Source organism: Aphelocoma coerulescens, chromosome 2 (genome assembly GCF_041296385.1).
Source record: "Aphelocoma coerulescens isolate FSJ_1873_10779 chromosome 2, UR_Acoe_1.0, whole genome shotgun sequence".
Classification (NCBI taxonomy): domain Eukaryota; kingdom Metazoa; phylum Chordata; class Aves; order Passeriformes; family Corvidae; genus Aphelocoma; species Aphelocoma coerulescens.
This window is the reverse complement of record NC_091015.1, coordinates 21,832,579-21,850,820: the sequence shown is the minus strand read 5'-3', so window position 1 is coordinate 21,850,820 and position 18,242 is coordinate 21,832,579. Positions and strand designations below refer to the sequence as shown.

At 36.4% G+C, this 18,242-nt stretch overlaps 1 protein-coding gene across 2 annotated transcripts in view; it reads right to left on the bottom strand.

Moving 5' to 3' along the window:
• Positions 1-18,242, bottom strand: part of RUNDC3B (RUN domain containing 3B) — a 49,823-nt gene that overhangs the window by 19,060 nt on the left and 12,521 nt on the right. For both annotated transcript variants that reach the window (XM_069005760.1, XM_069005761.1), the window contains exons 3-7: positions 15,346-15,479; positions 12,779-12,864; positions 9,557-9,646; positions 6,432-6,512; positions 4,491-4,659 (exon numbers count right to left, since the gene is read on the bottom strand). In XM_069005760.1, coding sequence (XP_068861861.1) covers positions 4,491-4,659; positions 6,432-6,512; positions 9,557-9,646; positions 12,779-12,864; positions 15,346-15,479 — 560 coding nt within the window. The remainder of the gene's footprint in view (positions 1-4,490; positions 4,660-6,431; positions 6,513-9,556; positions 9,647-12,778; positions 12,865-15,345; positions 15,480-18,242) is intronic.

Genomic DNA, 18,242 nt, shown 5'->3' with positions numbered 1-18,242 from the left:
GGGGTTGTTGTAGTTTTTTTAATTATTTATTTTTTAACAGACAAGTAAATTGACTTTAGAGATTTCCTAATAGGTAACAGGAAAATCACATATTTATTTATATTCTTGCAGAGGAATAGAAAAATGGATGAAAAAATGAGACAGGAGAGCCACCAGCATGAAACACTAAATCATCTTTCAAAAACAACTGTCACGAGTACAAGACAAAGATCAGAATTCTACAACTGAACAGGTGCAGGATGTTAGATAATACACAAGGATAAGAGTGGAATATATCTACATGGATCTTTATAATTAGTGAAAGGGATCCAGAATTATGAACAAAATATCCAATGTTATTTTAAAGTTTCTTTGAACTTTTGAATCACACATTAAAATGACAAAGAAGGTTTCAGCATGTCAGATGTTAGTAACTTCTTGGAAATTGTCAGTTAAAACTAGATACAGGAAGTCTACACTACATAAAATTGGGCACATTCCTTGAAACCCATGGAAAAATGTGCAACTGTTTCATAGGTGCCCACATTTTTAAAAAGGTATTAAAAACAAGGTAGTTTTAACAGACACAGAATGGGTGTGTCTGTTCTCAACTCCTGTTGAAGTAAGAAAACAGGTTCACATTAGCTGGTAGCAAAGTGCTACTAGTGTAATTCATCACCACAAAGACTGTTAAGGGTTTGAAGCATCTCTCATATGAGAGGAAACAGAAGGATCTAGGATTGCTCAGGTCAGAGCTGAAGAGAAGTGAAGAGGGTATGGAAAAAGCATCGTATCAACGTGCATCAGTATTTAATGGGAGGGTGTATGCACGATGGAATGAGACTCTTCTGAGTGACAGCCAGTGAAAAGAGGCAATGGGCACAAGGTGAAATACAAGCATACAGGAAACTATTATAGGAAAACTTTTCTTTCCTCTTTTCTTTTTCCCCCATTAAATGAACATTGGAATGGGTTGTCCAGACAGGCTGGGGAATGTGCATCCCCGAGATATTCACAGCCTGACTGAAAAAGGCCTTGAGTAACCTGCTCTAGACTACCTTTTTCTGAGCAGGGGAGTTGGACAAGACAATCTCCAGAGGTGCCATCTGACCACGACTATTCTGCGACCCTATAGTTAAATACAGTTCTATCCACTGGATATATTTATATTTGACAAGGACTTTTTAGTCTCAGTACCAGCTCCAAGGAATCTTGAGAGCTTTTCAGTATGCCTAGTTCTGCCTCACCAAATATTACTGTTATCTTGACTCCTAAGATATTCCTTGGAGTTCTAAGTAGCACTTTGAAATGATGTGTTACAACATAATAAATTTCCTGCCTCTCAAAAACATAAAAAACTCCAAACCAAGAAAAATCAAATTTTACAGAAACATTTTAGACCTGAAGTACCAGTATCAGAAACATAATCCCTATGTACAGTAAATACTTCTATCTATAATGACAGAGATGCACATCCCACCAGTAAAAGCATGTAAAATTCCAGTATAAACAGTACACAAATAATTCAGGAGTTTACTGTACAAAAGTGAACAGTTTAAATCATTCCGGAACAGGGAAGGGATAACTTTCACATAAATAAAAAATGTGTAAAGTATGACTCATTGGTCTGGACAAGGGACAAGTTGGAAAAGACAAATTCATCATATTTCCAGAGTGACCTGGGGAAGCACAGAAAGGAAGAGACTGTTCCTAACTTTTTAAAATACAAGAGCTAGGCACCATGAGATCAAGCTTATAGGAGCCAGATTCAAAAGACAGAATTGGAGGTGGTTTTTTCACACAACAGATGGTAGATTCACAGAATGCTTTGCCAAAAAAAAAAATTGTTTGGATGGTAAAATTTTACATGGAATGAAGGGGATATTTGACAAGTATTTGGAAGAGATCTGTCACAGGTTACTACACAGACAAACCTTATCAGCTTCAGGCAGTCCCCCAGCTGATACACATTGGCCAAGAGTGTATTAGAAGAAGGGTGGTGCATAATCATGTGCTTCATGTTTATTCTTCCCTCCACTTCTACTTTGGCCAACTACCCAAGATAGGATAGTAGGATAACCAAGGAAGGAGTCTTGGTCTAAACCAGCAGAGTGTAGCTGATCCAATAAAGCAATGCTACGATTTACCTTGCTGGAGTAATACCTGACCCTACCCTACCATTCAAATGGCTCCAAAGAGAGACCTTTATCTTAGCTGCAATCCAATTGCTTGTCACATTGGTAAATACCATTCACCTGTGCTATTAATGACTGCAGCACACATACTTGAGAAGCACAAAAGCAATTTATCACTGTTTGGGTAAAATGAATGACAATAGCACAAAAGAAGGATTCATCAGACCCACTGTATCAGCTACTAAAGACAGTATTTTCAACTTGATCTTCTTGTCACAAACATCCAGTTTTCCAACACACAGAATGTCAGAAAGCTCCTTTGTTCAAACAAAAAGTCTCTGATTAACTGGTACCTACTGCACTAAGTGCAACTCGGTTGTTGGTGCAACTTATTGCTGTGAAAACAGGGAAGGGAGAGAAACACTTGGGAACACTTTCTATTACATAGTCCATCTTATTGGTCATTTGTTCAAGTTGTAATAGAACAGATGTAGTATAGTTGAAGTGAATTATATAAAAACTTGGCAGGCACATGCCAAATGAAAATTAGACAACAGAAAATTTTCTGACTGCAGGAAAAAAAAAGTTATTTTGCTGCTGCAATTGCAAGTAGGCATTCCAAAGGAGGACAGCTAGGAAAGTCTCAACAGCTGTCAGAATAGCTACCATTTTGAAAATTATTTAAGTGCACGAAAATTTCCAAAGATTTATCCTAAAACTGGTTTAAATTCACCCTACATTAGTTACCTATAGAAGTTAGCAATTCATTAAGAGAATGTTACCAGAAATAACTTCCAAGGAATGGAAATGCTATTTTGGTTTCGTTAATGCTTCTCCAGAACTGACAACACTTTCCTCATGGTGGGGAAAGGTATGTGTTCAAACTGATCCTATCTTTTTGTCAGGCAAGGATGGGAATTCCTTCTGGTGATTCAAGAGACAGGTTTTAATTTATGTATTTGAAGAGTTTCTTTTTCAACAGCATATTTTGGTTTATAAAAGCATGGAAAATGCCCTCTGTACCAGAGAGGGCCCCAGGAATGCAAGTTCTTTCCATATGGAAAGTGATACCATACTAGTTGAGAAGATTGTGCCAGCAACCTGGATGCAACAGTTCAGGTCATATTTCAAAAACAAGAAGTCTAAGGGACCCAAATTAGGAAAGCAATAATTGCATGCATTTTTTTTTTTTTTTTAATAATAGAAATATACATTAAATATCTATTATCCCACAGTAAATATGACTCTTTCACTGCTACTTAGAAAAACTTTAGCTATGTTATTTCAAGTGCATTAAAATAAATCAATTTTGATTCTACATATTCTGTATTCAGGGGAATAATTACACCTCCAAGCACCCTTGTGTGGTTCCAGCCTTTCATATGGTTTACTCTATTCAGAGTTTCACAAAATCAAATTCTTACGCTAGGAAAACAGAATACTAAAAATACTAATAGAAGTTATTTCTAAAAAGTTAACCAGTTGTACTTCTTTTTTTTCCCGCAGTTTTTCCTGACCCCTCCTTTCTTTCTCTGTGCACTACTTCTTTGGTGTCTACAAACAGTCTTCCTTCTCTCTCTCAGTAGCTAATATGCATTGTAATTACTGTAGATGTAATATGCTGCTATGAAAAGCTGACAAGCACTTTTATTTGAAAATGCTAAATTACTAGAAGGCTTGGACATATATTTCACTTCACCTTTAACTTAAGGTATGTTAGGTGGTAGATGGAAAACCTACCTTTGGTTTCTATAGTTACATTCAATATGTCACCTAAATTAAAATCCAACACAAACACACCCTTTCATTTTTTACTTTCTCATTCTGCTTCAATCCAGTTGTAAAACTACCTACTTTCTAAAAACCCATCTCAGTATCACTGAGAAGGTAGTTTTGCCTTTCATCTAAATGGATTACTTTGCTGATCCTTTTTGTTTAGTTTAAGACTAAGTGTTAAACTTTAACATCACTATCATCATAAAAGCCTTCAATTGTCAGTCTACCTACAACAATAAAATTCTGTGGCTTCTAAGGAAGAGAAAAATCATGTGAACTTCAAGCTCACAACCTAACAGCATTAGAGATGAAGTGCCTGTAACTCCAAGACTGGAAAAAGAAGCCAAAGCTTCTACATAATACTGTGAAATCTGATCTCTGAATTATTGCTGCTCTCTTTCCCAACTCATCAAATGTCTTTTCCCTGAAATCAGTGAGCAAAGATGCTTGGATACTCTGAGGATCATAAAATTTAGGACCACTTACACGAAGCTAAACAATATCTAATACATTTTTCTGCCTTTACTTAGATGAATGTGTCACCAGTTGTCTGGTGATGAGCTTTGGTTCCATAGCCCCCACACAAAACTAATTCTTTACCTTCTGTTCCAATGCAAGCCGGTACTTCTGTTCTACCCTTTTGCATTTGTTGTACCAACTGTTTTCATCTGTGATGAAAGGAGGACCAATGTTCTCTGGAGTACTGCCTTCACTGCCGCTACTGCCCAGTGTTCTCAGCTCTTCTTCATCACTGCTGATGCTGTCAGAACTGAAGAATCATATTTATTAGCCAAGTCAAATCTCTACTTATAAGAATGCAAGTTCTGGTTGAAATGGAAGCATCGCATTTCTTAAAAAGCTCTGCAAACCAAAAAAAATTGAAATGTTGGGATATGATAGATCACTAAACACAACTTGTATTTCAAGCTTTTGTTTCTATAGCCACCTAAAAAATGAGTGAAAATTTGCTTGTCATCTTAGTTAAGTTAGACAACTGTATGTGGGCTACTCTCCTGAAGTTCAAAGAGTAACTGCATTACAATGTGCTATCTAAGGAAGTGATGATTTAACATTTTCTTCACAAATTCAGGGCATAGAGTAGTATCTAAAAATAAATGTTTCTAAAAAAAAATTAAAAAAAAAATAAAAAGCAGAAAACCAAAAAAGTGTTTGTCATTATGTTAAATCAAGATAAACTTAAATAAGCATGTAATCCCTATGTTCATAGCAAAGATCATGTGCCTGTTACTTCACAGAATGTATCTTCCTACATAGTAAGTAGACTCATTGTCAAAATAACTTCATATCATCCAAAATCAATGCATGCTAGAGAATGCAGACATCTATCTCAAAGACAAGAATTAATTTTAGTTTAGAGAAGACAGAGGGATCTCATCAATGCATATAAATATCTCAAAGGTGGGTGCCAAGAGGGTGGTGCCAGGCTCTTTTCAGTGGTGCCCAGCGACAGGATGAGGAGCAATGGCCATAAACCAAAACACACAAAGTTCCAGCACAACATGAAGTAGAACTTCTTTACACTGAGGGTGGCAGAGCACTGTTGCAGGCCAAGCAGGAAGGTTGTGGAGTGTCCCTCTCTGGGGACATTCAAAACCTACCTGGACACATTCCTGCTCCAGGTGTCACCTGCTCCAGGTGACTCTGTCTCGGCAGGGGCTTGGACTGGATGATCTTCAGAGGGGCCTTCCAATCCTAACAATTCTGTGATTCTGACTTATCCCAGTACCTGTTGGAAAATCTTCCCTTACAACTATATTTCCCACTACACTAACGGAATTTGCTAGGTGTTTTTAACTGGCCATTTCCACAAGCCCACAATCCGGCCATGATACAAACTGAATCGCAACTTGTCACTAACACGTAACCTAGTAAGAACTTCAAGAGAATAACTAGGATGTTTCATGTTCAGTTGTACATCTTCAAGAGTATTCCTAACTGCTTCTCTCATTTTGGTAAACCTAACAATAGAAAACGTACCATAAATTTCCATGCTTTTTGGTGATGCCAAATTGCTACTTGATTTATTAGATAGTGAGAATTCTTTTTATTACTAATCATAAGGCTGAGCAGAGGAGTGAAATCCAGCTAGAAAGTCCATTTACATAGCCACTGGTCATGACTTTCTGTTATGTGCTAATAGCTATATTACCTATGTCATATCTTACATTTACCTGGGTATATATAATTTTTATTTACAAAGAAACTACTTTTAATTTTATGGCTACACAGTAGAGGTCTAAGAGAAAGGACAGCTTGGTCTGGTGATCATGAAAGGAGATACAGCATCTGTTTCCTGCTGAACTGTAATTCTGAACCAAGGAAACAAAGTTAGCATGACTCACATTTGATGAGTCATGTAACAATTCCAACAGTCTGGAAGAGCAAGGTAGCTGAGTGTACAGGTTTGTACTCAGAGATAAATATCATTTTGCATATGAAATGAAAAGTAAGAAGCCCAATAAAAAGTAAAATTTTGCCAATGAAATAAAATTTTAAAAAGCAGAGTAAAGCTAAAAATACCTTTGGGTGAACTTCAAGTACGGTGTATAATCTATGACAGCTGGATAGCTTCCATCCAATCCCTCACCCTTCAGACAAAAACTGATGAAACAGAGAAACAGTGGTAAGTTTATTACAAGAAAATTAAATGGCAGTGACAGTTGAATATTACCAATCTGAAACTTCATTTTTCATAATTTTTTGGTGCTATAAACCCTAATTTTTAAACATTTGCTTTTATTCTGAAAAATACAGAGAGGTGTCAAGAGAGTAACAGGAAAGTTAACTGAAGCAGCAAAAACAGAAGAATTATGGACAAGCTTGGAATTTTCCACATTTAACATCACTTAAAGGGTTTGCAGAGTACTTATGTAACCATTCTACTAAGTAAAAAATAATTTACTCAAAAATATTTCAGGGTCTTTCTCCTTTCAGACACTTACAGGTGCTGGGCTGCAAGAAGCTGAGGAATATAAATGAACCTAACTTTTGGAAAATGTTCTTAAAAGGCTGTAGCTTTATAAAGCTTTCATTTACCTTGTATTCTTTTTTGTACTGGATATAAAATCTTGCATTTTAACCATGTTTAATTATTACAGAAGTAACAAAATTATCATGCTTCCACAAGGCTCATATTCCTCACTCCTCCTATCTCTGTTACTGAAAAATAGATTCTAGTAAGTCCCAGGTTTTGCTAACTGAATTGCAAAGTGCCATTTTTGACAATGCAGTAAATTAAGCGCTATTTGGGAAGTACATTTAAAGGGTTTTTGGATTTTATTCCCAAAGAAATGAATACCAAAGAAAACAAAAAAGCACCCCTGCAAGACCACAATTATCTAATTCCCTATTGCTGTGAGGGGAGAAAAAAAATTCAAGTTGTGTTCTCACACAAGCTCTCTTATCTCCAGCCCAAAGACTTCCTTACAGCTCCACATAGATAAGGTAGTCAATATTTAGAAGAGACACTGAACTGAAAAAAAAAATCTCATATGTAATATGCTACGGCTTCTCAGCCATTCAAATCACAATACTATGATGGCTCTGCTCAGTGGGGCCAAGCAATAGTACAAGGGGCAAAGGGCAGAAACTGATGCACAGAAGTTCCACCGGAATATGAGGAAGAACTTCTTTACTGTGCAGGTGACCATGCACTGGAACAGATTGTCCAGAGAGGTTGTGAAGTCCCCCTCACTGGAGATAGTCAAGAATCATCTGGATACAATCCTGCGCCACGTGCTCTAGGATAACCCTACATGAGTAGGGTGTCTGGATCAGATAACCCACTGTGGTCCCTACCAACCTGAACATTCTGTGATATGTGGCACAATAAAAATGCTCCTGTTCCCATTTTGCACAGAAAATTCCTAGACTCTTAAAAGCTGCATTGACAAAATTTACATGTCTTCAAGAGCCAATCATTACTCTGAATACCATTAAGAGTTTCCTTTATATTAGAAATCAGAGAACAAAGAAAGAACAAGTACAGTCATACAACTAAGCTCTCATACCCTAGTTTGTGCCACTGAGGCTTTTGTGAGACAAACAGTCGATTATTTATGAGAGGATTTACATACTGCAGACCTAATCTTGCAATGCTTATTCATGTATAGCTATAGTCCTTCCAAGTACAAGGCTAATACAGAAGCAGTTTAATTTCAGATTATGTAATGCTTAAACTAATAAAATCTGGTAAGATTTGAATTTTGCTGTACACAAGGCTAGCACTCTTATCATCCTGCAGCACACTTCTATTCTTCCAGAACATATGTTGAGGATGTAGTTAAGCCAATCTAATGACAAAATGCTGGAAAAAAAAGCTATCCTGTGTTTTCAATCTCTCCCTTCCCATTGTTTCCCTTTTTTAAAAATGAAACAGGACATTCCCCTCCTTACAGTGGTATAGGCACTTGTTGCAGTTCCACAGGCAGCTGAACTAAATGCTCTTTACCACCAGAAAGGGCAAGCATTGCTCATTCCTATTTGCTCCTTTTCTTTTCTAATCGTTATTCTCCCATCATCTCTGCCACTAATAGGATGCTTCTGTGAACTAGCTAACTACAAAAAAACTATCCATCTTTGCAATGGGTATGTTTTGTCATTCTTCAACAATTTAAGCTGGCTCACAGAAGGGTCCAACAAGCCTGGCATAGAGGTACATAAACAGGAGTAAATCTCCGAAGGGCCTTTTGGCAATGGTCAATGACTCAGTGCATGCAGCAAGGATACTCTTCTGTTTTCTGCCAGTTTACCTCTATCTTGGTTTGTGACAAGCACTAATGCTACTGCAAGGCAAATAGTAACAGTGAATTGACAGAAGAATGGAGAACAGCATTATCAGTCTCCTTTTCCTTCTGCTGGATTATGAAACTCTCTGCCAGTGGCTCTGCCTGAGGCTAAACTGGCCCAACCCCACGTATTGACAAGGTCTTGCATCAGCCAGGTTCGATCATTTTACAGGCACTGTCTGTAATCTTTACACATTGTTGATGGGGCTTTTTAAAGATATATACACATATATAGACACATCATGTTGGTTTTTTTCTTATCTAGGGTGTGCTTGCACCTTTGTTACCTCAAAACACAGAATTAATCATATGGGAAAGCCCACAAAAACCTGGCTAGAAATTGCAAGGGTCAATTAATGTAAGCAGTTCAGCTGCAGGTAATTATAACACAAATTGATTTTAGATGGTCATTTGTAGGTTAAGTTTTTAAAATTAAAAAGAAGTGATTAAGTTAAAGATTACCTTCTACATATGCAGTTACAAGGCTGTCCTTGAGTACCAGGGCATAACCAAGTACTTAATTGCACAGTTTTCCTTACAATTTAAAAAGAACTTGAAAAGATTTCATGTCTATAAGCTTCATTTAATAGGTTTGAAATATCTTCTGCAATTATACTTCTGATTGCTTTTAGGATTTTGATACCTGAAAAAGCTACACATAATCATGCAGTTATATAAAAGCACAGCTTTGTTCTTATCTAGAAGAGCCATTCAAGATCTCTCTCCTTTCTTCTTCTTCGCCTCAACTTAAGTTTTGTCTTTCAAACTACCATGGGAATTTAAGAATATTTTCCATAATACATTGATTTATAAGTATTTTTCCTAAGTATTTTGTTATGACTCATGCAAATACAGTACCTGAAATCAATTGCATTGAGTCCCAACAGCATACCAGCAAGCATATTTGCTTCTTCACCAAGAACAATTGCTCCATCTTCATAAAACCTCCTTCAATAAAAAAGAAATTAGTTCAGCTAATACCACTTTCTCTCAAATAATAATGTTTTTCATATTTAACAGAAAACTGAAGAAATCCAGTTTAAATAAAAACAATTCATGAACCCCAGAGGCATTCATATTCCATTTCAAATATAGCAAACTAATAGACTGAATAGCACAAAACACCACAATCTTAAAGCACATAAGAGTTTAGACACAAGCAAAAAGAATTTTCATTAGTCCTATGAAATATAGGATAAAATGCAAAGAAATGCAAAGAAAATTATGGAGGTATGTTATACTTTACCTCCAAAAGGAAGAATTTGTGTCATGTACATAAGGAAATAATGATTCCACCACATGAAAAGAAGTTCTCTCTCACAATTATACTTTTAAAGTTCAACATTCAATTTTCATTCTTAGTAGTTGATCATTAAAAAAAATATTTTGACAAATCAGCTATTTTTCAGGTAGTTTACCTTTTCTTAAAATATTGCATGCTGGGAAGAGGCATGCTGAAAGGTCACCAGAATTCACCTGAGAATTACATGTGACGAGGGAAACCAAGAGGTGTTCAGTACCAAAGGCAAGGTTGAAATGTCACTTACTAAGAACTGAGATGCACAGTTCACCTTTACATTCTAGCAACGGATGAGTGCAAGAAGGCACCGGATTACTGGATACAACCTGTATTTCAGACAAATACAGCAATACTGCCCTACCAAAAGCTCCATCTGCTTTAAGAACTGCATGAAAGCTTCTGGATCATTCAGAGATAGCTCCAGTTGGCTGCATGGTGAACATCCAGAAAAGACATGTTTTGTGGCACAGCTTCAGAAATTGAATTGTGTTATAATGCATGCTGTGAGAAGTCCCACTTTTGCAGTTTTGTAACAGACATCCATTTGCTCTAATGAGATGAGTTGTCCAAGATCTTGGATGTTCTCAGTAGAAAGAAGAAATCTGCAAGACCTCCTCTCAGGAGACTAATCTAAGAGAATTAGAGATCGAATCTAAGAGATTATAGTCCTGATACTGAGGCTAGAAAGTACAAACTCAGCTCTCTACTCTCTGACTTCAGGAAGGGCACTCGGAGGCTAAACCAGCCACTGGCTGAGTCAAAATGCTGAGCTAGATGGACCCCTCTGTCTGATTCAGCACAGTGACTCTTGTTTGTGAACAAACAGCAGTGCCCCCAGGACATGCAGATTACCATCCATTTCACTGGCATTTGTAAAATCACTGCCAGGTACCAATCTGCACTCTGTTCTTATAAAATAGTGCATAGGAAGAAATCACACAGAAAGGACACGGCACACCTCCAATGGTGAGATGCAGAAGTTAGCCTAGCAGTGCCAGAGTTACTTAAGACAGCTGCAGTAATCCAGCCAAAACAACAGTCCCCTCGGAAAACCCACAAATCTTCATTCAGTGCTATACACTTGACATCTCACAACACAAAAGTCTGCTCTAACTTAAGTGTCTGACCAATTCTTCGGAAAAATAATTGTGTCCATGCTTAATCCAACCCCTCTTCCAAGTGTAATATGCACATTCAGCGCTAAGAATGTGCTGCCTCATTAAAGTACTAACTTTACTAACTAAACACAACAGTAAGGTTTAAAAAGAGCTATCAGCATCATAGATAATCTCATATTCTACATACACATGTGTAACACAAGAAATTTATATTTTATACAAATAATTATTAAATATGGATACAGTAAAGTATATCATTTAAAATGCTAAATAAATGATGCAAAGCATCACCCAAAAAATTAGGTCAGTTATTAGGTATCTGAAATCCTACATGGGAAAAGAAAATATGTCCATTGTTGCTAGTGGCTTTGAAATCAACACAACCAAAACCTGAAAGTGTAATTTTTATTTCCATTAAACGTATTTAAAATATTACTTCAAAAGAAACTTTGCACTTACTATGTTTGGAATGCAAGAGAGGTTGTTTCCAAAAGCTATACCACTGAAAGAACATTCAAATATATTAAACATTAACATGTTCAAATAAATGAATTTGAAACTGCTAATCAAATAAGACCATAGTTATCCACTAAAAAAACTACACTACCAGAACAGGGACAAAGAATGTACTACTTAACTACATAGTTTGTGACCCTACTTTTCTTCATGTCCCCCTCAAAAACCCATGTGACTTTCCAGTTTGAGGCAGCAGGAGTTAAATCTTTTGCAGATTTTCTTTGGATTATGTGCTTCTTGTCTACTATGAATGCAAGCAAAACTGGGTGAAATAAGACAGCAGGTTCTGAAACTGCAATAAAACAGGATGTTTACCTAGTTGTGTTTCAAAGTCAGCTTAATACTGGCAAAATATATGGAAATCTCTGGACACATAGTATTAAAACAATACTCTAAATATAAACAGAAGTCCTTACAGAGAAAATTCTTACTGTTTTAATAGCCCATTCAGTATATCTAAACTTTCAGAGTGCTGAAGTACCACGTTACAGATTCACTTGTATTCAGACTTCATCAAAAATCTTTAAGATGTACTTGTTACAAGATAAAATATCATCTAATAATCACATTTTCTAAAACCAGCCCAAAACTGCCAGTCTTTTCTATCAAAAAGTATATTTTCATCCCTGTTTTTATCATTAGAAGTTACAAAAATCTGATACACATTTTTCTTATTCTATCAAGAATGCTAGCTATGCCTGATCCTTAATTCTGCTATTCTAGATTTCTCATGAGGTTCCTGGAAGTCTCTTTCTTTTTTCTTCAGAAAAAGTTACTATAAATTTTTTTTTTTACTGAGTCCTTATGCTTTCTATCAAGCATATCTAATTTTGAAAGGAGTCTATCCTTACTACACCACAATTTCATATTTAATTCCTGCTTTAGAGAGGTTTTCTTCGCTTCTGACTTTTCAAGAATTCCAGGCTTGTTTCCACATTTTTAAAATCACAAAAAGATTTTCAATTTTGCAGTTTTACCCATGCAAAAACCAATTGATACCAACTCTAGATATCCTTAGTAGGTTACAGGTCTTTCTTTTATTAATGCCATCCTTTACTATACAAATCAAGTGCACTATTCACTTCCAAACATAAGTCCCTCACTTAAAATTTACTAAAATATTGCAAAAATAAAATTCTTATAGACCTGGTTGTTTTGAAGTCTCTCAGAGCTGTGGAAATGTATTCAGACAAATGTTTTTCCATAAGTGCTACTCTGATCCATGCTCGACCCTGCAAGACAAAACAGATATCAAATATTTAAGCACTATAGAAAGAAACAGTTTTATAATCTGAAAACTAGTACCATTGGTCTACCTGAGTAAATGATGGATTAACAAAACTACCACTAAATAGAAATGATTGCTAGGATGTACTTCACTATAGCAATAACGAAAATAGAAAACCCATTCTTACAAGGACACAGTCTACTGTGAAGTAAAGTTCTCCAAAATTTTAAGGAGGGGGTAGACGGATTTTTAATTATATGATGCCATGATGATTTTTTGCCTTTTCTTTTATACCCCTTTTATATACCTTTTTATAGCTTTTTGTAGTCTTAGTGCTTTTTGGCCTACATTCTTATACTTATTTGTCAAGCTAGGAGACTAAACATCTTAGAAGCCTCGTAGTTAGGGATCAGAAAGCCCGAGACACCAAGGTCCTCTCCAGAACACATTCTGTAAACTAAGACAGAACCATCTAGGGGGAAGGTTCCTTGGGGAAGGGGACTCACTCGAGCCTCTCACTGGGGAATTTTTGATAGATATGCTAATTAGTAAGACCTATAATGGTATATCAGATCTTTTGTGGGTGTGCATTGCAGTGTGTATTGGGGTGCATTCCATCTGGATGTAGTGCACCTAAGGATCCTTAAAATAAATACTGAGGTAAAACCCCTTTTTCCCTTCTAACCGTGTTTGATTCTTGATTTTAAGACCAGGAAAAAGCATCAATATGCTCCAGCCTTTTGAAATGCTCATGTATGTGAGAGGCAGCAGATCAGGGGCAGAGAGATTTTCACTTTGAAGTCAGTGGTATTGGAAGCATCCAGTTGGTTCCACCGTAAAGCAATAGTAACTTCCCTCAAAGTGATTCTCTGTGTTCATTCAAATATTTGTGGGATTTATATTAAAAAAAAAGAGTTGTTTTTCCTCTCAGTAACAGTATAATTATAAAAGGTGCATATAAAATACAGACATGAAATCAAATCCAAGAGGCCTAAATCTTGCAGAGTCCAAAAGCAAAACTTCACTTGAACAGTTCCATAAAAAACAGCAATAACTTTAAAAACCCTTAGGAAAGCATGCTGTGCTGTGTTTGCAGGTCTAGTGCACAGGATTGTAGTTTACAAGGGGGAGACATGGCTGCCACAGTTATGCTTGTCTGTTTGAGAACACCAAGTCTTGTAACCCATTTAAACTTACAAACAGTTATATAAGTAGTAAGATGTCTTTATGCTTAATATATTTAGTGTTTATTGGCATATCACTACAGGCATTCTACCAGAACCAGTAGTAGACTATAATCCTACTTCAGGGTGACCTAACTGTGGCCTTCCAGAATCTCTAGGGAGCCAACAAGAAAGATGGCGAGAGACTTTTTACAAGAGCATGTAGTGACAGGACAAGGGGGAGTAGCTTCAAGCTAGAAGAGAGTAGGAAGATGTCTCTGCACACGGCAGGGGAGTTGGAACTAGATGGTCTTCAAGATCCCTTCCAACCCAAACCATTCCAAGATTCTATGAAACACTAAATAAAATTGCTTTCATAGCACAGCAAAAAAGTTAACATAGAGTGCACTAAAATAAAAAGGACATTTACTTGGATAGCTGCCTTTATGTTGCATTTATTTGGAACATGACTGAAACCATCAAACTGATGATGCTGCTTAGCTTTGGACTAAAGCCTCCACACCTCCAGTGAAAGCAGAGCCAACTACCACTGAGAAAACCCTTGCTGACAGCTTCCAGGCTGAGGACACTTATTTGGACCATCAGTTAAACTGATGGGTATTTGTGTCAACATGCTCTCCATCTTTTCAGATCCAGACATACAAAATACTCCCCTAAAAAAGTGAACACCATTCTCCACACTCACTGCACAAATTAGGTTCTCTGTCTACTATTTGGCATGAAGTATTTGACAGAGTAAAAGAAAGTTTTAATTCATTTAGAAGAATATTTCAGAAAATAACCTTGCATCTTATTATCTACTGAATTTAAATATTCATATCTATTAAAATCTCAGAATTCAGAAAGACCTTTAAAATAAATCTTAAGAGCTGATCACACCTATTCTATCAGTGCTAAATTCTATATGAAGTAAAATTATTACAAAGGGAAGGAAAAAAATCACCCCATTTCTACAATTTTAGTATTTCTTACACATGTCCACAAGAACTTAATTTCCCTTAACATACTGTGTTTTCAAAAAATTATGTAAGGTAAAAACTGTGAGGACAATCATTTTATAATATAACACAATCCCTGAATAGAGGTTTTGTTCTACTGAGTAACAAATTTTAAAGGAAATACATTCTGATTTAAAAGTGGACTGTTTTAAAAGCAAGTATTTCCTAGGCACATACAAAAAAAAAATATTTCAAACAATGAAAAAATATGTAGAGTAAGCTAAGTACTATGGGGTTTTTTTCAGGTACAGAAATGTCACAGCAATGTAATAAAAAAGTCACTTTAGCCTTTCTGTTCCCTACCTTAGCTCTAGAAGAACCGACATTCTCCATGTTCTCAATACTGCAGATGCAATTGTGAGAGACTTTTCGGCAAGCTACGCGAATGTAGTCCCAGAAACTACGAGGACTTTCATAGCCGAACCAGGTGATCTGACCTTAAATCAAAATACAAGATACACAAAGATTTATGAACCTCCCTCTCTGCTTATTGGAAATAAACGTAATTAAATACTCCCCGATATGCTGCCTTTACTGAAAGGATTTTATACAAACAAGTCCATGAATTCCTACTGAAAACTGACAGATGTAAAAAAACTTGCATTATGCAGGTCACCCTGGTTTGAAAGTGATGTTTGAAAGAGAAGTTTGGGGCTTTGTGTATTTATGTGTGTTTTCTTGGTTTCTTTCTTGTTATTATGATAAAATAATACTCAAGAGTCCTTCACAGAACTCTTCAATCACAACAGAGCATAAACTTGTGACTTAAATATATGTGGAAAGAAGTATTTACACTATTTCTATAGGTAGTAGATACATTTCACTAATACAGTCAAGTAGAGAGAGTTTTGTTCTTTAAAAAAATTATGTAAGTAAAAATATAAAATACCACTTTGCTGTGGTAGTGTTATCTTTATTTTAGGAGCAGACTGGAATTTTTCAGAATGTGCTTTCATTTGAAGAGAAGCTGATGCATAAACAAAAAAGTTTCACAGTCCCAATTTCTTTTGAGTATACACAGAGTATTCCTTCAGAAGCTGAGCGAAATTAATTGAGCAGATCATTACTCCTTCTGGAACTACAACCAAAATGCTTCACATTTTTTCCAGTTTGGAATGTATTGCACTTAGAAAATGAAAGGCAAACCTACACAGCACTTGCAACATCTTCACAGAAAATAAATTTTATCAGAGGAATAACAGTTCAACCCCATTTTTCAGAGTGAACAGCACACTCTTCTCACTTTGGACATACCTGCAAACAGGTATGGAACAAGAATGGTTAACATTGCCCTCTGGTGACTGCCAGCATTGCTGGCAAAACCTTGTCTCCATACAAAATGAGATCTTATTTTTGAGCTAATTTTATCTCACTTCAAGTCTTGAGTTGCATTTATGAAGCTTTATTAATGTATCAGAAAGACTTCTTTTTCTGTAGAAAGCTTAGATTTCAAGAAAGAATATACTACAGTGATACTACAAATCATACATGCTGAAAATAAAATCCAAAAAATGCATTTTTATCTGACATGGCCAGACTTAGCTTCAAGCACAGCCAAAGTAGTGTCAAAGATCTGTCCCCTGGGATCTGAAGAAATTCAAGTGGCAGGTTCTTCTTCCCCTAGAGTGTGCATGCAACTTGACATTGTGGTCCATCTGCTTACTTCACCACAGATATATTTATTAAATTCAAAGCATGATAGAAGACTGAAAAAAACCAAAAAAAAAACCCCAAAACAAAAACAACACAAAAAAACAACCCCAAGCAGGAAGAATTAATATGTAATACCCAGTATGCTAAAGAAAAAATAAAATTCCAAGGTGCCACAGTTACCACAGTTTTAGACCTGCTCAGCCCTAAGGACTAAAATAAAAGATTTTCCACAAGGTAAGTGCTTTTACAAACTTACTATTTTTGTTGAAATGCCAAGTTTAGTGGACAGCAACAAAAATTCAACAGCATTTTATCAACATGAAAAGCTAGAGATATTTTTCATATTCTTCACCAAATCAAAAACATTTCTGCCCTAGGAACTGTACCTACAAAATTGAATGCAGCTAGAGTGTGAAGATGACTTTGAATCATCAATTCCAGTTCCAACTAATAAAGGCAAGCATATGATATATTAACTTTTGTGGCTTTTCTCAAACTATCTTAAGGGCAGAATATATTCAGCAAAAAGTAAGTTTCACTCCAGTTTTCTGAAGCTGCTAATGCAAGGCAATTCCTTTTACAAATGAACACCTGAAAAAGACACGGTCATTTAAGACAGGAAATACCTTTACAACACAGCACACAGCACTTACTTGGCTTACACTGATCAACAAAGCCAGCTGGCCGTACTTCAACATACTCTGACATTACAGTGGGCTTCCATCTCGTTTCAGCTCTGTGAGAAGGTACAACTGATTTCAGACTTCAGTAGGAATTTTCTTCACTTGAAACTCACAGCCAGCTCAGCATCTTTTGTGAACCAAGGTCTCCTATATTTCACTAGTCTGTCTATACAACTTTAAACCTTGCCCACACTCGCATAACTTCTCAAGAAAACCTTTCTAAACCTATCTATACACAGAAAAATACTGTAAAAGACTGACTGAGAATAGTGAGATGTATTTTAAGAAACACTAAATAGGATATTAAACTGCATATTCACTAAAATTTTAAAAGCTTTCAGCATGTGAAAATCTATTTGGTCCTCAAAGCACTCAATGCACACACCCATGAGAACCCTCAAGAATGAGGAATGAAATAGCTCCCACTACTCAGCACTTGTCAGGCTGTGCTGCAGTATTGTGTCCAGTTCTGGTCTCTACAATTCAAGGACAGGGTTGGATTGGAGAAGATCCAAAGGAAGGTCAAAAAGATCTTCAAAGAGCTGTTGAACCTGTCCCATGAGTAAAGACTCAGGGTTTTTTTTCTCTCTAGGGAAGAGAAGACTCAATGGGGGAGCTCATCACAGTATTCCAAGTGAGGGTGAAGGCTCCTTTACAAGGAGCCACACAAAAGACAAAAGGCAACATGTACAAGTTCCACTGGGAAAGGTTTCATCCCAAGAAAGAAATTTTTTACAATAAGAACCAAAATTCACTGGAATGACATCACCAGTGATGTGGTAGAGTTTCCATTGCTGGAGGTTTTCAAGATGTGATTGGACAGGGTGCCAGATATTGTCATCTAGACTCCCCTTGCCACAAATA